At 44.0% G+C, this 22,794-nt stretch overlaps 1 protein-coding gene across 1 annotated transcript in view; it reads right to left on the bottom strand.

Moving 5' to 3' along the window:
• The window catches only part of LOC124775417, a 271,730-nt gene that overhangs the window by 58,965 nt on the left and 189,971 nt on the right, over positions 1–22,794 (bottom strand). Inside the window, exons 5-6 of the mRNA XM_047250250.1 lie at positions 15,944–16,204; positions 7,535–7,842 (exon numbers count right to left, since the gene is read on the bottom strand). Of these exons, the coding sequence (XP_047106206.1) occupies positions 7,535–7,842; positions 15,944–16,204 (569 nt within the window). The remainder of the gene's footprint in view (positions 1–7,534; positions 7,843–15,943; positions 16,205–22,794) is intronic.

Genomic DNA, 22,794 nt, shown 5'->3' with positions numbered 1-22,794 from the left:
TGGCAAAATTTGTTGCCACTGTTACATCACCAATTCACCTAACACGTCACATGAACTGAGCTGTGGCCTTTTTTGCAAGTGCCAACACCTTGCGATCTGAACCGTCGTCGAGTCCGAGGTTGACTTTGCAGACCATCACAGAGGACGGTTGTAGGCACCTTTGAGCCAAATTTCAAACTTGAGCGTTACAATGGGTGGGAATTACGGGGTTTAGAAAAGTGATCGTTTAATTCGGTTGAGCTGTGCCCTTTGGCGTAACACACGCTACAATGCGAGCAATACTTCCACCATGATGTGAAGGCAACCACACTTGCAGTGAAGTTGACGTGGTTGCGTACATTTGTGGGTCAAGCCTGAGGCCAGAAAGGTCTAAGAAAGTCTAGAATTTTTTGCGATGTATGCGGCTAATCTGGAGCAACTCTGGGAAATGCCTATCGTTATGAAAGACAAATATATTATGTAGGACTATTGCAGACGTTATAATAGTCATTAATATTTTGTATATTAAAACACAAAACCAAAGAGTAACGTACAAACTTATACTGGATACACTTTAAAATGGTCCACTAATAACAGTCAATCGTCCATACACTTTTGGTCCATAGCTGTGGATAAGAACTTCAGTTACTCTAAGGGTGGAAAATCATGCGTTCGATGAATCATGTAAACTTTGTTCAGTTAACAATCATGGTTTGCCTATTTGTGCGTTATTTCTGAAGTGGAGATGGGGAGCCAGCAGGCAATTTTCATAGACGATTCTGAAAACCAGCTAAAACCCCTCTCAGCTATTACAGTACATTAAGTGGTTGGTCGTTTAGCATGGGCATTCGGATGGGTTTGCCTCACCTACCTGCCTCGCGAGCCATAGTGCTTCGCGCGAAGCTATTCGGGCATACCGAACCCACGTGTATACAATCATCTTAAATTGAATGCACTAACCGGTGAACACTTATATTGTCAATGTTAACAAATGAAGTCACACCCAAATCGTATCGATCCTGTTCCGTTTTAAGCTTTAAACTGACAACCAAGGAGTTTCTTTATCAGTTACAATTCCTCCTCTCAGTAAAAAATGCTAGTTGCTTTTTACCACATTATTACATGTTCATTCTGGTGGGAAATAAACAAAGAGTGTTATTAGTCCTTTTTACCTTTATCGTGTCGTTCCCGGAGAATATCACGAAATTTTAAACAAGAAAGATAGATACTGTATAGTGGGTGTGTTACGCTACAATATTTAGAAAAAAATTCCAAAAGAAAGATCGAAAAAATAAAAAATGCTGCGTTGGTAATTCTTGAGAAAAGACGGCTTCTCTCTAAAAGACATCATAGATAGATTAAGCTTTACTTGAGTGAAACAGCTCCCTCTCTTCACTCATAATATCTGACATACTCTGGAAAATATTAAGTGTACACGAAAGGTGTTCAACAAAGCTCGACTCTAGCACAGAGGTCTTCGTGTATTGGCCAAAACGGCGATATAATAAATGACGGATGAAATTTAGTTCATATATTCGCATAATTCGGATACGAACCGAAACTGCGTTCGAGAAGTAGCCCAATAGTTCTGGGTGATAAGATAAAGTAACAACAACAGAAATACATGATTAAAGAAGGTTGTTGTTGTTGTTGTTGTTGTTGTTGTTGTGGTCTTCAGTCCTGAGACTGGTTTGATGCAGCTCTCCATACTACTCTATCCCAGTACCTACTGCAACCTACATCCTTCTGAATCTGCTTAGTGTATTCATCTCTTGGTCTCCCCCTACGATTTTTACCCTCCACGCTGCCCTCCAATACTAAATTGGTGATCCCTTGATGCCTCAGAACATGTCCTACCAACCGATCCCTTCTTCTGGTCAAGTTGTGCCACAAACTTCTCTTCTCCCCAATCCTATTCAATACTTCCTCATTAGTTATGTGATCTACCCACCTAATCTTCAGCATTCTTCTGTAGCACCACATTTCGAAAGCTTCTGTTCTCTTCTTGTCCAAACTATTTATCGTCCATGTTTCACTTCCGTACATGGCTACACTCCATACGAATACTTTCAGAAATGACTTCCTGACACTTAAATCAATACTGGATGTTAACAAATTTCTCTTCTTCAGAAACGCTTTCCTTGCCATTGCCAGTCTACATTTTATATCCTCTCTACTTCGACCATCATCAGTTATTTTGCTCCCCAAATAGCAAAACTCCTTTACTACTTTAAGTGCCTCATTTCCTAATCTAATTCCCTCAGCATCACCCGACTTAATTAGACTACATTCCATTATCCTTGTTTTGCTTTTGTTGATGTTCATCTTATATCCTCCTTTCAAGACACTGTCCATTCCATTCAACTGCTCTTCCAAGTCCTTTGCTGTCTCTGACAGAATTACAATGTCATCGGCGAACCTCAAAGTTTTTATTTCTTCTCCATGAATTTTAATACCTACTCCGAATTTTTCTTTTGTTTCCTTTACTGCTTGCTCAATATACAGATTGAACAACATCGGGGAGAGGCTACAACCCTGTCTTACTCCCTTCCCAACCACTGCTTCCCTTTCATGTCCCTCGACTCTTATAACTGCCATCTGGTTTCTGTACAAATTGTAAATAGCCTTTCGCTCCCTGTATTTTACCCCTGCCACCTTTAGAATTTGAAAGAGAGTATTCCAGTCAACATTGTCAAAAGCTTTCTCTAAGTCTACAAATGCTAGAAACGTAGGTTTGCCTTTCCTTAATCTTTCTTCTAAGATAAGTCGTAAGGTCAGTATTGCCTCACGTGTTCCAGTGTTTCTACGGAATCCAAACTGATCTTCCACGAGGTTGGCTTCTACTAGTTTTTCCATTCGTCTGTAAAGAATTCGTGTTAGTATTTTGCAGCTGTGACTTATTAAGCTGATAGTTCGGTAATTTTCACATCTGTCAACACCTGCTTTCTTTGGGATTGGAATTATTATATTCTTCTTGAAGTCTGAGGGTATTTCGCCTGTTTCATACATCTTGCTCACCAGATGGTAGAGTTTTGTCAGAACTGGCTCTCCCACGGCCGTCAGTAGTTCCAATGGAATATTGTCTACTCCGGGGGCCTTGTTTCGACTCAGGTCTTTCAGTGCTCTGTCAAACTCTTCACGCAGTATCATACCTCCCATTTCATCTTCATCTACATCCTCTTCCATTTCCATAATATTGTCCTCAAGTACATTGCCCTTGTATAGACCCTCTATATACTCCTTCCACCTTTCTGCTTTCCCTTCTTTGCTTAGAACTGGGTTTCCATCTGAGCTCTTGATATTCATACAAGTCGTTATCTTATCTCCAAATGTCTCTTTAATTTTCCTGTAGGCGGTATCTATTTTACCCCTAGTGAGATAGGCCTCTACATCCTTACATTTGTCCTCTAGCCATCCCTGCTTAGCCATTTTGCACTTCCTGTCGATCTCATTTTTGAGACGTTTGTATTCCTTTTTGCCTGTTTCACTTACTAGAAGGTATCTATGTGAAAAAGACCTACTTTCATTACGACATTAAACAGTATAGTTTCCTTCAGCCCGAAACTGCTCCGTATATTAACGATGTCTATCTCTCTCTCAAGCTGTAAGCTGCAGGTAACGCAAGAAGACAACTATTTTGGGTGACGAAGATGATTTATAAGATGGTCTGATGGTACCGGATTCAATAATATTTTCACAAACAGTAAACGCAAATAAATGTTCTTACCCGTGTATTAAGGAAATAAACCTAGTATTTTAGATCGACCTTAGATGTAGTCGACATCAGTTACATAGTACAGTTCTATGCAGTATTCGGTTATTGTCAAGTACTCTTTCATACGTCTGGAGTGATCTTCTTTGTGTGTTTTACAATGCCTCTACTCAATCATGGTAACGTGGTTAGAAGTAACGAAACTCTCACAGAAAAAAAATATTAGGTGAACATTCCTAGGACTTATGTGGCCAGCCCAGCTTGAGGGTGTTTGGAGAGAACGGGGCTATTGCCAGGGCATCTACCTTGTTACCCAAAGGCTGGCACCGAGAGCACCAAAGGCGTCATTACGTCTGAAACGGCTAACCTGCAGTCCACAATTGCTATAAAAGCCGAACCCAAACGACAATGTAACAAGACAGTTTCATGGACATTGCTGAAAAGCATCAGTATCACTTGTAAGAAGTAATTATGAATGATGGACTGAGTTCATTTAACTGGTAATATCAATATACATAATGTGCATTTGGAAACAGAGGAGGTTTTGCGGGGTTGGCTAGAGTGGACCCCATGCAATCGCGATATGTTATATACTTTGGATGTGATATCTCAGAAGTAGCTGTATTCTGAGCCATCTCTAAATGACGTGCGTTTTGTTCATTTTCCTTCGCGAAAGAAACTATCACAGGATAATTATACCTGGATATTGGTTTATGCCAGGAAGTGAAGAAAAATTTCCACCAAGATGGGGAATATCTTCCGTTCATCTGGACGTTTGACGTTCCATTCGTGGGATCTCTCAGTATATGACTTCATGAACTGCAAGTTTGCTTACATTTTCAAAGATGTTACCATAATTAAGAATGCAGACCAGGTTCATATGTATAGCTGGACAAGGACCGTCTATCGTATGGGCGTGTGCAATACTTCACATGGATCTCACGTCGAGTACTTTTATGTCCGGTGTAAATCCTTCAATCTTTACTTATTGACAGGATGGAGAGATTAGGATTTATGTTCGATATTGGTGTAACTGCCAAATAATTCGTAGTAATTATACAGCTCTGAGATAAAGTACATGATAAAAATTTCGGAGCATCACAGGGGGCGTGAATCGAGTAAAATTCTCCCAAATAACCGAAGGTCGGAAATGCACCGTTGTAGACTTAGAGCCGTGAAGCGACTGCCGGTCAGTGTGTGTACATTTTAACTAAGTTGCACTAGTTATACCTGTTACGCTAAGGATCTCAGTTACTTATTAAATTAGCGGAAGATAATGGTCTCAGTTTAACAGTCACGGCTAGGTAAACTTTGAATTCCTCTGCATGGGTGGTTACGTTAGACGCGAATTTTCAGCGATATTCACTAGGTAAAGCTTGGTTATTAAATCAGCTTTGCTGGAAGTACCGTAACGACATTTAGTTGTTAAAATACTAAGATATGCTGTAGAAACAGCATTCTGTCGGTACGTGGCACTGCGCGATATAATGCTATTGATAACGAAATAAAAGGCCAAATGTTTTAATTTCAATTGCGCCACAAAGTCGCGCAGGAGGCCTGCGACCATTACGTAAACTCTGAGCACGTCTTACTTTACTGCTTCATTAGGTCGATAAAATGAACAAATCACTTCTTGTTAGAATTATATTTGCTGACGCGTTTCGGAGCACCGATGTCGAGGATATAATTAATTTTGACAACATTTCTGTTGGAAAAAAGTACTTTAAAAATGGGCACAAACAGTCTTGACCGCAAAAAAGTTATTTTGATGGTAAGGGGTTTCGGTCAGTGTTTGACGATACTCAGACCCTCATACCACGATGGTACGCGGTGGCGGTGAATGGAGCAGGTGTTGGAATGTCGACGTATGTGGATGGCCAGAAACTGAGCGAAACCAGTTACCATGAGACTGTTGGTGTACATTCTTAGAAAAAATAATTGTAATTATGATACAATACTATTTATTAATGCATTTTATATGATGTTCTGATGAAGAGTTACGTTCGAAACCCGTCAACAAATATAATTTTAACAACAAATGATGCGTTGACTTTAGCAAGCTGATAAAGCGGTCAAACACAAAAAAATGCACAACGAATGAATTATCCGAATGGGAGGGAAATTGGAAGACGTGATTTGCCGACAAACAAATGATTGCAATTTCAGAAAAATTGGATGATTTATTTAAGAGTAAGAACTTCAAAAATTGAGTGTGTCAGTAACGCGTTGGCCGACCCTTGGCCCTAATGCAAGCAGTTATTCGGTTTGGCATTGTCTGATAGAGTTTCTGAATGTCCTACTCAGGGATATCGTGCAAAATTCTGTCTAATTTCCTCCTAAGATATCCAAAATCCTGATCTGGGTAGAGCACCCTGTTGGCGAAAGTAGCGTTTTGCAAGCACAAAGACAAGCAGTATAAACTCTCGCCATGTGCGGGTGGGAGTTATCTTGCTGAAGTGTGAGCCCACGATGGCTTGCCATGAACGGGGCAAAGAATGTCGACGACATATCACTGTGCTGTAAGAGTGCCGCGGATGACAACCGAAGGGGTCCTGCTATGATGTGACGTGGCACCCCAGACCAGCAGTGTAGGGCCGTTTGACGGGCGAGAGTCAGGTTGGTATCCTAACTGCTGCAAGGGGGCATCTCCACACGCGTCTTTGCTGGTCATCAGTGCTTAATTCTAGGTGATACTCATCACTGAAGACAATTCTAGTCCAGTCAATAGGGTTCAAGGCCGTAGACGTGTCCGGATACGCCCCAAGCGGACAGAATGTGGCACTATATCCCTGAGGATGATTTCCAACAACTCTTCAATCAATGCCAAGCTGAATAACTATTTGCATAAGCGTCAGAGATGGGCCAACGCGTACTGACTTGCTCAATTAGTGAAGCTTTTTCTCTTGAATAGGTCATCCAATTTTTCTGAAGTTGTAATTATGTGTTTTACTGTACATATACATGACATTTACCCATTTCCGTGATATTCGGTTCACTCCTTCGTGGTGCGTCTTTTGTGTATTAGAGTGTATAAGACCGGCCGGTGTGGCCGACTGGTTCTAGGCGCTTCAGTCTGGAACCACGTGACCACTACGGTTGCAGGTTCGAATCCTGCCTCGGGCATGGATTTGTGTGATGTCCTTAGGTTAGTTAGGTTTAAGCAGTTTTAAGTTCTAGGGGACTGATGACCTCAGAAGTTCAAAATGTTGAAATGTGTGTGAATTGCTAAGGGACCAAACTGCTTAGGTCATCGGTCCCTAGACCTACACACTACTTAAACTAACTTATACTAAGAACAACACACACACACCCATGCCCGAGGGAGGACTCGAACCTCCGGCGGGAGGGGCCGCGCAGTCCGCGACATGATGCCCCAAACCGCGCAGCCACTCCGCGCTGCTTGACCTCAGATGTTAAGTCCTATAGTGCTCAGAGTCATTTGAACCATTTGGAGTGTATAAGACGTGTTCAGAGCTAAAATGATTTGACTTTTACTACTGTATAGAGAGCACACTGCAACATGGAACAGCGGAGCACAAGCACCATTAAATAACAAAACTGCTGATTAGCCGCTCAAAACCAGTGACAGACACACGGTAATATGTTCGCCTACCGGATACACTTCCGCAAGCAAGTTGCCGATCGGCTGTTGTTTTATGAACACAACGTCCACAACAATGCCCCTCGGATCTCTGGTTATTGGGAAAGTAATGTTCGATTCGATGCCCCCTGGTTGGTTTTCCTCCACCACGGTTTCTCCGTATCAGTATCAAATGAAAGAGAAATAAGAATGAGAAAGAGAAGTGCGACCACTTAACAGCACGGCCGACGGCGGGAGCTCACCTCAGCAGCTGGGGGATGGTGTCGTTGTGGCGCGGGATGATGAACTCGTCGAGGTCTATGAGGGCGGCGTGCGAGTAGCGGTACATGCTGCGGTACAGGCAGTCGTTGAGCGCGGCGAACAGGCCCTCGGTGCGGATCTCCTTCTGCGAGGCCATGTTGAGCTGCCAGGGCAGCAGTGTGACGGTGCCGCGAGCCACGTAGTCGCGCAGCACGCAGTCGACGGCCGGGCCCAGCGTGTGGTTGTACAGCGTGAAGTGGCGCGCGCCCAGCACAGAGTTCAGCTCCAGGAACTCCACCAGCTGCAGCGCCTGCCGCACCAACCAGCACACAAGTCTCACTCGTCTGCAAAACTACTCTGGTCGTGTCTGATATGCAAACGAGGGATAGAAGGGCTAAATCTTAAGAAGGTAAGAGAGGAACCTGAAAAGGGCATCATGTCTTACATGTTGCTAGTGTTGTGGTCTTCAGTCTGAAGACTAGTTTGGTGCCGCTCTTTTAGATAATCTATCTTAAGCACGCCTCTTTATCTCCGAATAACTATCGCAACCTACATCCATTTGAACCTACTTTCTGTATCCATCCTTTGGTCTCCCCCCCCCCCTGCCCCCCCCCCCCCCACGCAAAACTTCCCTCCAATACGAAACCGACAATTTCTTGATGCGTCAGAGCAGAGTATATCTAATCAATCTATCCCTTCTTTTAGCCAAGTTGTGCTGTAAATGTCTCTTCTCCACAGGTTCATTTAGTATCTCCTCATCAGTACTGATCTACCCAACTATTCTTCTACATTCTTCTCTCTCTTCTTTCGTTTCACCCTCTTTGGGGTACGCTGGATCAATCATTTCTTTGTGCGTTATTCTTTTCTTAGGGCCCAGTATTTCTTCATTCTTTATGATCTTCTTCTCCTCTCTTCTTCCGAGATGAAGGGTTTGGACTTTTGTGTAGATCTGTCTTGGAACATTATGTTTTTATCTTTATCAATAAATTCAGCTGTTCCATCAATAAGTGAATTTTCTAAAATCTTTAATTCTGCTAGGTCTTTCTCAGTTTCTTTAAACCAGTTGGGTTTCGTTTTGCGGTTACGGAAGAAATCAAAGATTTGTTTAGTTAATCTGATGGAATTCATTCTGAGAAGATGACCATAAAAATTTATTCTCCTTTTTCACATATAATCTGAAAGTTTTTCAATTTTCTTGTAGAGAGTTTCATTTTCGATGTATATAATCTTATTATCTTGAAATTTTAGCTCAAGTTTTCATGTTAAGTATTTCTGCTGCATACAGTGCTTCTGGCCTAATCACGGTCTTGTAATGTGTAATTTTGGACCCCCATGAAAGGGATTTTTTGTTGTATGTATTTTTTGTTAGATGGAAGGCCAATTCAAGTTTATTTTTTCTGGATTCCATTGCTTTGCTTTCCCCAGCATTCCCACTAATCCATTCTCCGAGATATTTGAATTCTTTTACGATTTCAATCTTCTGTTCTTGAGCTTTGAGGTATTTACATGAGTGCTTGATGTTTGTCAATATCTTAGTTTTTTCAAAGGGGATGTGAAGACCTATTTTAGCTGCTTGTTTCTTTAGTTCAAGGATTTGCTCCCGTGCTTCTTCCATTGTTTCGGTAAACAGGGCCATATCATCTGCAAAAGCAATGCAATTTACTTTAAGGTTCTTCTTTTTGCAACCCAGTCTTATACCACTCTTAATATTCTTCTATTGAATAACATTTTAAAAGCTTTTATTCTGTTCTTGTCTGAACGGATAATCGCCCACGTTTCATTTCAACACTCTAGACGAATCGATCCTTTGGAATGACAATGTTCCAACTCACAAAATCGAAGAAGGTGAGTGGTTAGTGTGACAAGATTCTCTCTGACTTCTGCTACAAATAGTACGTATACGGGCTGCATTTTGTGGAGAAATAGCCGAGTTACAAGAAAATCGAAGTTGCAACTGATATCACTTTGTTTGATCGTTGAAAAAACGAGTTTCTATTTGACAGATGAACACGTGTGTGAACGACAGAGTTACGAGTGCTCTAGTGAGTGATTTTAGAACCACATTTCGTCAACTCATGATTGCTTCTGTTATTCACAAATCATTAAAAGCATTGCTGCTCTTGTTCACTGTTTGTGTAGTGTTAATAAAAATAATAATGGATACAAATAATGATTGGATAGCTGAATCATTAGAGGGTTCCGGTTCACCATATAACTCAGAAAATTCAGACTTTGAAAGCAGTGCAGATTTTTTCACTTAAACGTAACTAATTACATGCGTGTGCCCCCTCAGGGCGCTCATATATACCATTAAATAATAGTCTAAGTGGTGGAAACCGGCCGTGGCTTTAAATCAAACGAAAAGTCCAATTGGATTAGATATTTTCTACAAAAATCGTTGGACTTGATACAAGTCTGGCACATATTTCATACAGAACATCACGCACTCAAACACTATCGGAACTATAAAAGGTCAACTCTTAATTTCATCGAGAAGGGATACGAGCAAAGGGCACTACTTTCGCTTCTGAACATAATGAATGTACAGCATTGACTGGATAGTTAATTAAATCAAAAATTGCACAACATTGAACTATTACTAGCAGAAGATAAGAAGAGATATGTCAGTGACATGTTCAAGTACAAGAACATGCGTAGTGTGGATCAAGAATGGGGTTGGATTTCCTTATGAAGAAATGATACATAGGCTGACTGCATTGTATTGGATTTGAAATGGGCTTATTTTTTATTATTGAATTATTTTTCTTGTAAGTAATGATAAACAAAGATGAATACACTCCTGGAAATGGAAAAAAGAACACATTGACACCGGTGTGTCAGACCCATCATACTTGCTCCGGACACTGCGAGAGGGCTGTACAAGCAATGATCACACGCACGGCACAGCGGACACACCAGGAACCGCGGTGTTGGCCGTCGAATGGCGCTAGCTGCGCAGCATTTGTGCACCGCCGCCGTCAGTGTCAGCCAGTTTGCCGTGGCATACGGAGCTCCATCGCAGTCTTTAACACTGGTAGCATGCCGCGACAGCGTGGACGTGAACCGTATGTGCAGTTGACGGACTTTGAGCGAGGGCGTATAGTGGGCATGCGGGAGGCCGGGTGGACATACCGCCGAATTGCTCAACACGTGGGGCGTGAGGTCGCCACAGTACATCGATGTTGTCGCCAGTGGTCGGCGGAAGGTGCACGTGCCCGTCGACCTGGGACCGGACCGCAGCGACGCACGGATGCACGCCAAGACCGTAGGATCCTACGCAGTGCCGTAGGGGACCGCACCGCCACTTCCCAGCAAATTAGGGACACTGTTGCTTCTGGGGTATCGGCGAGGACCATTCGCAACCGTCTCCATGAAGCTGGGCTACGGTCCCGCACACCGTTAGGCCGTCTTCCGCTCACGCCCCAACATCGTGCAGCCCGCCTCCAGTGGTGTCGCGACAGGCGTGAATGGAGGGACGAATGGAGACGTGTCGTCATCAGCGATGAGAGTCGCTTCTGCCTTGGTGCCAATGATGGTCGTATGCGTGTTTGGCGCCGTGCAGGTGAGCGCCACAATCAGGACTGCATACGACCGAGGCACACATGGCCAACACCCGGCATCATGGTGTGGGGAGCGATCTCCTACACTGGCCGTTACACCACTGGTGATCGTCGAGGGGACACTGAATAGTGCACGGTACATCCAAACCGTCATCGAACCCATCGTTCTACCATTCCTAGACCGGCAAGGGAACTTGCTTTTCCAACAGGACAATGCACGTCCGCATGTATCCCGTGCCACCCAACGTGCTCTAGAAGGTGTAAGTCAACTACCCTGGCCAGCAAGATCTCCGGATCTGTCCCCCATTGAGCATGTTTGGGACTGGATGAAGCGTCGTCTCACGCGGTCTGCACGTCCAGCACGAACGCTGGTCCAACTGAGGCGCCAGGTGGAAATGGCATGGCAAGCCGTTCCACAGGACTACATCCAGCATCTCTACGATCGTCTCCATGGGAGAATAGCAGCCTGCATTGCTGCGAAAGGTGGATATACACTGTACTAGTGCCGACATTGTGCATGCTCTGTTGCCTGTGTCTATGTGCCTGTGGTTCTGTCAGTGTGATCATGTGATGTATCTGACCCCAGGAATGTGTCAATGAAGTTTCCCCTTCCTGGGACAATGAATTCACGGTGTTCTTATTTCAATTTCCAGGAGTGTATTTGTATAATCACTACATTACATTAGTTATATCTTATCACCCCAACAAACATTAGGTTTCTAACGGGGAAAATATCTCTCATACAAATTGTTCACTTTTGTAAGGGGATAAAAACAAGAAAAAGGAAATTTTCTCTTACAAATTAACTGAATACCCAAGTGTAGATGTCAGTGACACGTGATAATGCATGAGAGGCTTGAATAGCATGTCACATACCAGTCTTTTGTAGTTATCAGACTTTGTTTGCAACAGCTGTTGTACAGAGAGTGAGGTAGGGTAAAGGTTATCTGAGCAATGTCACACTTTTATTACAATGATTTTGTAAACGTTCTTTAAAGTTCATTGTGATAAGCATTGACTAGTACCACTTAAAAAAATCACTACTGTAGGTGGAGAGACAACCGGATAATGAAGTGTTAGTTGACACCCCGTCATTTTGGCGGGTCTAAATACCTCCAGAATTGATTTCCTAATACTTAAATTTATATTCGATGTCCACAAATTCATTTTTTTTCAGAAATAGATTCCTTACAATAGTTAGTCTGCGTATCAAATCCTAATTACTTCGAACATCGTTTTGCTGCCCAAACAGCGCAACATATCGACTGCTTTGAATATCTCATATCCTAATCTGATCTCCTCAGCATCGCCTAAATTGAGTAAAATCCTCTTTTTAACAAACTATCCATCCAGTTCACCTGTCTTCCAAGTCCTTTTCTGCCTCTTCTGGAGTATACACTTAAGAAAATAGTAAATTTTACACCATTAACATCTTGATTGAGCAATACCAAACCGATAGTCCAGCAATTACATACCTTAGGGATAAGTAGATTAAAACTTCATGCTCACGGGCATGTATTTTGAGTAGAGGAATAGCCATTCTAAGAGGAACAGTAGTGGCTATTGGGTGCGTCTAATGTTAGTGCAAATTTTCCGGTGGAAATCACAAGATAACGTACTCAGAGGGCGTGCACGTGACAGCTTACTGCGCTCCTTCGGATTTTCAGAAACGTCGGATTATCGGCGTGAAGGACAAGGGAGAATTGTACCAACAGAGCGCACAGATTGTTGGCTGAAGTGAAATGATAGCACTGAGGTGCATTCACGGCGACAGAGTCTATAGTCCTTTCGAGAGAGGCTGCAGCACAAGAATATCGTCACTGAAAAATAGAAGGATGGCAACAGCTGGAATATGCTTAGATGTTACGTGAGGGGGGGGGGGGGGGGGGAGGGTGGTGGTGGTGGAGGGTTCATTAGATACAGGGTTTCCACTCTGCCCTTTATCGCTGACAGAAACTTGCTTGTCATTCAGCCAGAGACGACTAGGACACTGAATGGTATTTTATGGTATAGTAGGCGAGTATCGCTTTCGTTTGTGGCGGTCACATCGACGGCAACGTGTCTGTAGATGATACTGTGCAAGGTCACAAGAAACAGCGATTCTAGAGGCCCATACCTATCCAACTCTTGAAACCGTGGTATGGGGAACCACTGAAAATAACAACTGAGACGATTTGGCAATTGCTGAAGCAAGCCTGAGTGATCGCGACTACCTCTCAAGCCTGTCAAAATTAATTATCATACCTTTCATGACCAAGGAAGGTACCGAAGGGCATATTCCAGTAACATGCTACAAGCCCTACGCTCCATTTCACACCACAAACAATTGAGGAATGTTCAAATCCATGAATGGCCTGCTCCGATTTGTCAGGCGTAGAGCATGCCTTGAATGCGACGGGAAGACGTACACTTTCATGCTAGATTCCAAAGAGCAGTCTTCAAGAACTGTCACAATATGTCTTCCTCACGATGATGTTGGGAGTCTCGTTTTCCTTTCAATCCACAACGAACGTAGGGGTGTATTCTTGTCCGCTTGGGTCACGACTCATACTGAAGTTGATAATGGACTTCAGTTACAAATTAAATGAAAGTTTAATCATTCAGTACCTGATGAACTTACCCACAAAGTTTGATAAATTTTAGGCAATATTTTATGGTTTAATGTAACACCCTCCATCTTTTATTCAGAGAATGGAACCCTCAAAATAAACAGCCTGAATTCACCTTCTCAGGTTCAGTTTTAAGCTTCAACTTCTGTTGCAAGTATTTAATAGTAAATCGGGACAACACCATCTAAGGAATGGTTGTATACAACAACGATTAAGGAACATATTTTCAGCAGTAGACTCGATTGCAGTCCGTAACAGGGCAAGTCATTGCCGCTCACTCCTATTAGAAAAACATGTTAAAAAAGCAAGTTGGTGGACATTGTCAACCAGGAGATACGTTATCTGTTGTAAATCTTTGATTTATGTTAGCATATGAAAGGCTATGAAGTCAAAATCTCACATGTAATCTTCTTCATGTGGCTGGATTAGTAGTTTAGGCTAACAATTTAGCCATCTTCAGATCGTAAAACATTCTTGATTAGTGCTGGTGCCACTACGGCTTCACACATCATTAAAATCTCTCTTAAAATGAAAACGCCACACGTCACAGCTTTCTATCGCTCATGGGCAGTGTAATTGAAAGGTGGTCATAAAACAAAGGCGTTACGCCATTAAACATTGGTAGCTGACACAATCAGTACTTTTTACTTCATCTCGTAACAGAGATCATCATATACAGGGTGTTTCACAATTCATGTTTCACACTTCTCCGAGGTCGTACAGAGGACCTAGTACATCAAGTTTTACATGGTAACCCTTATCCAGAAGCGTCATTCAACGAAGTCACAAAGAGTCAAAGATAAGGCGCCGGCGCCTGTAAATGTGTGTACACACAGAATGATTCCGTAATTATGTTACGAACTTTCAGGGACGACAGAGACCGATAAATGTGTTAATTTGAGGTAAGGGACCCTGGTTCTGAAACGAACAAGTGCAAAGTTAACGTGAAAATCATTCTGATATCTCTGACAGTGAAGTACATGTACCAGTACGGTTGTTACTAAGAATGAAGAGAATGTAACCCTGAGAGAATGGTAGTATGGACCGAGAAAGGAAAAAATGACCAGTAAATATGGGCTCAAAAATGTATACGTGATGAGCTATGGGCACCTGTCCATCTACGCTGGTGAAACACACATCTCTATTGAACTAGCTCATTAGGTACGCATTTCAGAGCCCATGTTTACTGGACATATCCTCTTGTTCTGGTCCATTCTACCACCTCTGAAAGTCGCCTATCCTACAATCTTCGCAACAACAGTAGTGATACATGTATTGTACTGTAAGGTATCAGAATGGTTTTCGCCTATAACTTTCGACTCGTTCGTTCCCGATACACGGACCCTTACCTCAATCCTTGAATGTTTGTAAAACCATGCGCCGGCGCCTATAATTCTGACGTTCTGCAGCGCCGTTGGATGACGTTTCCGGACATGAATTCCTTTGTAAAATTTGATTTACTAAGTCCCTTCTACAACCTCTAGAAGTGTGTACATGGATTGTGAAATATCCTGTATATGACATGAAGTGCATCATGAATTATTAAACACCCTGTATACGAGATGGGCAACCGGCTTGCCGCAGTGGATACACCGATTCCCGTCAGATCACCGAAGTTAAACGCTGTCGGGTGTGGCCGCCACTCGGATGGGTGACCATCCGGGCCGCCATGCGCTGTTGCCGTTTTTCGGAGTGCACTCAGCCTCGTGATGCCAATTGAGGAGCTAGTCGACCGAATAGTAGCGGCTCCGGTCACAGAATAACATCATAACGACCGGGAGAGCGGTGTGCTGACCACACGCCCCTCCTATCCCCATCCTCAACTGAGGATGACACGGCGGTCGGATTGACCTGATGGGCCGCTTGTTGCCTGAAGACGGAGTGCTGTACACGAGATGAAATGAATACTGATTGTGTCAGTTGCCAAAGTTTAACGGCATAATGCCTTTGTTTTACATCTTTCAGTTCCACTGCCCACGAACGATGAAAAGCTGACATTTTAAGAGAGATTTTAGTGATGGGTGAAACCATAATAACACCAACACTAATCAAGAACATTTACGTTCTGAAGATGGCTAGATTGTTAGCCGAAATTAGTAATCCATCCAGATAAAGACAAGTTCATGTGCGATCTTTACTTCATGGGTTTTCAAACCGTAATATAAAGAAAAATTAAAAAAAATATATTGAAAGAAACGCCGGCCTTTATATGTAGACGACTACAGCATGCTGCGGCACGCACCTGGTTGTAGGAGAAGTGCAGAGGCTTGACGCAGACGGCGAGTCCCTCCGGCGGCGTAGGCGGCTGCTGCTGCGACTGCCCCTGAGCGGAGCCGTTGCGCAGCTCGGGGTCGGTCGGCGTGTTGCGCACCAGCAGGCGGTTAGCGGGCGGCAGCCGCAGGCGGCTCACCACCGACACCGAGGAGGGCGCGCTCAGGTTGCGGCCCAGCGGGCACAGCACGAAGCACGCGCTGTACTTCAGGTTCCAGTTCTCGCGGATCACCTGGCGGCACAACAAACACTGCCCGTAACTCACCGATACATCCGAGGGCTGGCCGTGTTAGCACAGCGGCAAATACTAAACCGAGCTGAAGTCCTTCAAGGGAGTATCAGCATAATTTGGAGACCCCATTACGATACAATACGTAAACTAATATGTCGTAAGATAAGTCTAGATGTTACCTGGCAGGGTAAAACGTAACAATTCACAACTGAACGGGCAACATTTACACTGATGGAAGATATTTTGGTATCCATAAATCAGAAAAATCTACTCACCACGAAACAATTATCCGAATACGGCGGAAATCCGTAATCGGTAGATGCGAGCGATAAAACTACAGAAACTGGGCAAGTCGATAGCGTGTTGATCCACCTTTGGCCCTTATGCAGGCAGTCGTTAGGCTTGGCACGGATTGATAGAGTTGTTAGATGTCCTCCTGACGGTTGCAGTGCCCAGTTCTCCCCAAACGGAGCGTTAGATCGTCAAACTCCCGAGCAAGTTGGAGGGTCCTGCCCATGATGTTCCAAACGTTTTCAATTGGGGAGAGTTCTGGCGACTTTGCTGGCCAAGGTAGAGTTTGGCAAGGACGAAGACAAATGGTAGAAATTCTCACCGTCTGTGGGAGGATATCTTCTCGTTCAGCCCGCCGCTGGTGGACAAGCGCTTCTAGGCGCTTCAGTCTGGAACCGCGCGACCGCTACGGTCGCAGGTTCGAATCCTGCCTCGGGCATGGATGTGTGTGATGCCCTTAGGTTAGTTAGGTTTAAGTAGTTCTAAGTTATAGGGGACTGATGACCTGAAATGTTAAGTCCCATAGTGCTCAGAGCCATTTATCTTCTCGTTGAAATATAAGCCCGGTATGGCTTGCCATGAAGGGCAACTAAAAGGGGCGCAGAATATCGTCGACGTACCGCTATGCTGTACGGCTGCCGTGGACGACAACCGCAAAGTTCCTGCTATGAAATCAAATGGCACCACACCATCACTCCAGGTTGTCGGGCCGTGTGGAAGGTGACAGTCAGGTTAGTATCCAACAACTAGGCGGGGCGTCTCCAGACACGTCTTCACTGGCCATCGGGTCTCAGTTCGAAGCGAGTCTCATCACTGATGACAATTCTACTCCGGTAGATGAGATTCCAGCCCGAATGTGCCCAACACCCAACACCACTGCTAACGGGCCTACTGGCGCACAGACGTCAATGTTGGTGGGCGCAAGGGGCGCAGTGAGCTCAGCCCCCCTTTCTGTGAGCCTCCTGTTAACGGTCCTTGCGCTCAGTGAAGCACGAGTTGCACGTCGGATCGATGATAATGGAGAATCCGTGGCTCTGAGTGTCTCTCTGACGATTGCTTGGTTTGCCGTCTGTCTAGGTGGAGAGCTTCCTTCTTAACGCTGTGTTCGGCCATGATTCCTGCGAACATTGTGGGATAGAGACATCGCTCCTATTCAAATGTCGAATGATTCGCCGATTACTGCACCTGGCTTCTTTGAGCTGAACAACATGTCTATTCTTAAATGCTGACATTTGCGTATATGTTCGCGCTCCTGTCTGCGAAGAATAGTTGCTGTCCAGCTGAGTACGCGGAATAAAGGTCGCTAAGGTTTTATGTCCCGACATCAACATGTCCCCTGTTTACCATCCTTGCCGAAGGACCGATTTATCACCGTAATGTAATACAGATTCTCGGTAACAATCAACACTTAATTACTTAGCTTATGAGAGTTCCACATCTTTCGCTTTATGCGTTGTGTTTTAGTTCTTTCTTATGAGTCCTATGAATCCTACAATAATGCCCTCCGATAATTGATCTTACATTAAACCTACTTTATTTTTATTGAGGCATAGTATTTTATAAAACTTATTATGAGAATAATCTGAAGTGTCAGACCATCTATACATATCAGTTTTAATATCATCATCATCATAAACATTTGATGTAGTTACGTGATCTATTAAGCTGTCCTTATTCGTGTAACACATTTTAACATTTGTTTCACATTTCAATATATACCTATAATGAAAATCTACATAAAGCGTAATTCTACTTAATTCAAAATCAACCAAATTTTCCTTAAATACGACAGTGCACTTGAAATTCAGCCTTGAAGTCAGAGCAGTAGCTCCACGTCTACTTTGTTACTTGCTTCGCAGCCCTCCTTTTCTGCACGTTCTGCGTAGTTTTATCAAAAACACTTTTTCATAAGTTTGAAAAGCATCTTTTCGAAATTGTTTATTGCATTCATACGTTCCTCGGTATTAATATCGATATACGATTTCATCATGAAATTTGGGGGTATGATATTATTCAGTGAATTTTGCTTCAAAGGGGATAGCATAAATTTCCCCTCACTGACGTCATTCGTTTTGATAGGATGTACAGTTTACGACAAGAATTTCAACATATGTAAACAGAAAGACTCACCTCCCAACAGTTTTCGAGAAAATCGAGTTTCGAAATTTTGAGTGTGCTTGTGTACCTTGAATGGCCTCCAGTATTCAAGGAGTTCGCAGCCGAGCGAGTAAGTGCATAGTTTTATGAATGCGATGGCTCTAGATCAAATCTTGCTGCTGGTATTTCTTTTTTTCATCCCAACGTAATTCTAACAACAGATTTATTACGACTTTGCAAAGTATCAATGATTTATTTATTGTTTTAATGATCTTCATCCTGAAAAAAAGGAGCAAAACTTTTCATAAAGAAACTGGAAATAAAAAGGTAACCAAAAACATTGAATCGAATGGGTATACTCATTTATTTACATTACTGTACCTACAATTGTGACAAGTACAATGTGTAACATATGGAGTGATGCAGGAAGCGGGATGATACTGATTGTAGACACATGAAAAAGAATAGTTATTGCGACATAGAGTGCATATAAAAAACGCCGAGTTTTTCGTGTGGTTGGGTTTCTGAATGTGTCTACAGCAAAACGAAGTTGATTTACATTTATAAAGGGTTGCTGGTCATCACATAACTTCGTGGCCTACAACGCGTATCTGTTGCTAGAATGACGTGGGACCTGTCAATATGAATCAGATCTGTGAAGGGGCGATCGTACTGTCCCCTTGTTAGAATAAGATTACTGTTGAGACAATGCTTTAAAATTCTTTAGTAAATTACCTAGCTTTCTGTCGTATAATATAGAAATCAGCTTGAGTTAATAAAATTCTTCTGTATCTGTGACCGCATTGTCAATGTATAAGACTTCCGACTTTTCAGCCACTAGTGCAAGTCATCTTACTCAGCGTGCTGTTTTCCTAATATATATATATATATATATATATATATACACTCCTGGAAATGGAAAAAAGAACACATTGACACCGGTGTGTCAGACCCACCATACTTGCTCCGGACACTGCGAGAGGGCTGTACAAGCAATGATCACACGCACGGCACAGCGGACACACCAGGAACCGCGGTGTTGGCCGTCGAATGGCACTAGCTGCGCAGCATTTGTGCACCGCCGCCGTCAGTGTCAGCCAGTTTGCCGTGGCATACGGAGCTCCATCGCAGTCTTTAACACTGGTAGCATGCCGCGACAGCGTGGACGTGAACCGTATGTGCAGTTGACGGACTTTGAGCGAGGGCGTATAGTGGGCATGCGGGAGGCCGGGTGGACGTACCGCCGAATTGCTCAACACGTGGGGCGTGAGGTCTCCACAGTACATCGATGTTGTCGCCAGTGGTCGGCGGAAGGTGCACGTGCCCGTCGACCTGGGACCGGACCGCAGCGACGCACGGATGCACGCCAAGACCGTAGGATCCTACGCAGTGCCGTAGGGGACCGCACCGCCACTTCCCAGCAAATTAGGGACACTGTTGCTCGCGGGGTATGGGCGAGGACCATTCGCAACCGTCTCCATGAAGCTGGGCTACGGTCCCGCACACCGTTAGGCCGTCTTCCGCTCACGCCCCAACATCGTGCAGCCCGCCTCCAGTGGTGTCGCGACAGGCGTGAATGGAGGGACGAATGGAGACGTGTCGTCTTCAGCGATGAGAGTCGCTTCTGCCTTGGTGCCAATGATGGTCGTATGCGTGTTTGGCGCCGTGCAGGTGAGCGCCACAATCAGGACTGCATACGACCGAGGCACACAGGGCCAACACCCGGCATCATGGTGTGGGGAGCGATCTCCTACACTGGCCGTACACCACTGGTGATCGTCGAGGGGACACTGAATAGTGCACGGTACATCCAAACCGTCATAGAACCCATCGTTCTACCATTCCTAGACCGGCAAGGGAACTTGCTTTTCCAACAGGACAATGCACGTCCGCATGTATCTCGTGACACCCAACGTGCTCTAGAAGGTGTAAGTCAACTACCCTGGCCAGCAAGATCTCCGGATCTGTCCCCCATTGAGCATGTTTGGGACTGGATGAAGCGTCGTCTCACGCGGTCTGCACGTCCAGCACGAACGCTGGTCCAACTGAGGCGCCAGGTGGAAATGGCATGGCAAGCCGTTCCACAGGACTACATCCAGCATCTCTACGATCGTCTCCATGGGAGAAAAGCAGCCTGCATCGCTGCGAAAGGTGGATATACACTGTACTAGTGCCGACAATGAGCATGCTCTGTTGCCTGTGTCTATGTGCCTGTGGTTCTGTCAGTGTGATCATGTGATGTATCTGACCCCAGGAATGTGTCAATAAAGTTTCCCCTTCCTGGGACAATGAATTCACGGTGTTCTTATTTCAATTTCCAGGAGTGTGTATAAGGTCACTTGGCCAATGCTGTAAGAGGCCCAGAAGAATTTTATTGGCAAATCAGCTTGTTGGGAACTCTTGCTTATGGGTGGTACCATTTTCTCAGCTGATAATGGTAGAGGAGAGTGGTGAAGTTCACTGGATACTTAAGGAGCATTTCTAAAATATGAAATATGTCACAATCATCTGGTATGTTCATTACATCAAAAATGTCCAGAGAGAACCATGCAAAATCAAGGAGCTTTAGGTGTTGTATCACAGCCGAACTACAGAGGCTGTTAACACCGAGGTATACAGAGTGGTCAGAAACAGTATGAAAAACTTGTAAGAGTGTTGAAGGGTATGCTGTGCTGAGAAATACACTTGCAGACAAAAAAATCACAACACCCAAAAATAATTAATGGAGGGTAATCAAATTTCGATCCGTTGTTAGCGGAACGATTTTGCTCATGTTACCACTTAAATTCACCGCGTCAGTTAATTATGATACAATCTTTATATTAATTTCGTACCCATTCATAAATTAAGCAAAAATATGATTGCCGTAGAATGCAGCCCACCCTACTGACGCCAGTTTTGATGCTGTTTTTTCAAATTACCGTTCATGAGAACTTGCTTTGATACTCTGCTTCTTTATTCTTTCTCTCTCTCTCTCTTTCTCTCTCTCACTGCATCTGACAAGCCCCGAGGAGAACTTCAGCAAAGGAGTTCATACACCGTGCCTGGGACGCCTCCCACCATCACTTCATTACTCTCCACAAGAAATGTTGCCGAGGACGGCCGGGACGCCGCCGTTTAATGTACCCTTTTCTCATAAAAAGCCGCATACCTGCCACCAATGGGGTCGCCGGTGAAACAGTACGATATTAAATTCCTTGAGAATGTTATACTTCGCAGTAATGACTAACCGCTGCGATTGTACCTCTGGTGAAATATGTAGTACCACCCTCTAGCAATGACGTTTATTAAGGCATACCCAATATTCTCTTCGCGCGGAAAGTGCATGTGCTTCTTCTCTGAAGCGCCCACCTCGCACATTTTAATTCGGAATTGTGTTTCATTCCTGTTCGCTGGTGTTCCGTTTTCCGAAGGTAAGGTAGATCCACATACTCGAATCACTTATCCATGTTGTTTTTTTTTATACATATGATCATCCGTGATTCACTAAATAGTGATTTATTCTTCATCGAAAGATTATCTACTTGTGAATCTTACAGTCTTCCATCCGTCGTATGTGAACGTTAAATAAAGGTTGAAGCAGCTAAGACATCAAATACACTGGTGGGCAAAAATTAAGGAGAAAAGTAATTTTCGCGTGATGTGACACTGTCAAGCAACATAGCTCGATAGAACTCGGACCATGCATAGAAAGAACTGCTACAATATACTCGTAGTACGGAGGTAACTGAAAGAAATACGCAATGAGATGGACTGAAATGACATTTTTATTCAAACATTAATCACAGTGACGTCAGCGGGATTCATGATGGTCGTCTGGACATTGAAAAACGCCGGATATGGCTCTCAATAGGGTGCGTTATCATCACGGACAGCAGTGAATGTTCTGCAACGTGCTTCCATGCTGAGCAAACGCGGGTAAGGAGCTATGTTTCCACATAAGCGTACGGCATAATTACTCTACCACGCCAACATTTGGGGTTACATTCGTCTGGTATGAGACATTCCCGGGAGGGTCCACTGGGTGCTGAACCGCACAATAACCTTGGGTTCGGTGTGGGCTGGCGGTGGGGTGGGTGGACTGCTGTGGCCTGTTGTGGGGTTGTGGACCACTGAGGGCTACGGCGGGACGAAACCTCTCCATCGCTTCTAGGTCCCTGTCAATACACTATACACAATGCTAAGTATAGCCCTATAGCACT

Source organism: Schistocerca piceifrons, chromosome 2, assembly GCF_021461385.2.
Source record: "Schistocerca piceifrons isolate TAMUIC-IGC-003096 chromosome 2, iqSchPice1.1, whole genome shotgun sequence".
In the NCBI taxonomy this organism is placed as follows: Eukaryota; Metazoa; Arthropoda; class Insecta; order Orthoptera; family Acrididae; genus Schistocerca; species Schistocerca piceifrons.
Note: the sequence above shows the minus strand (reverse complement) of the source record. Positions and strands in the feature narration are given on the sequence as shown.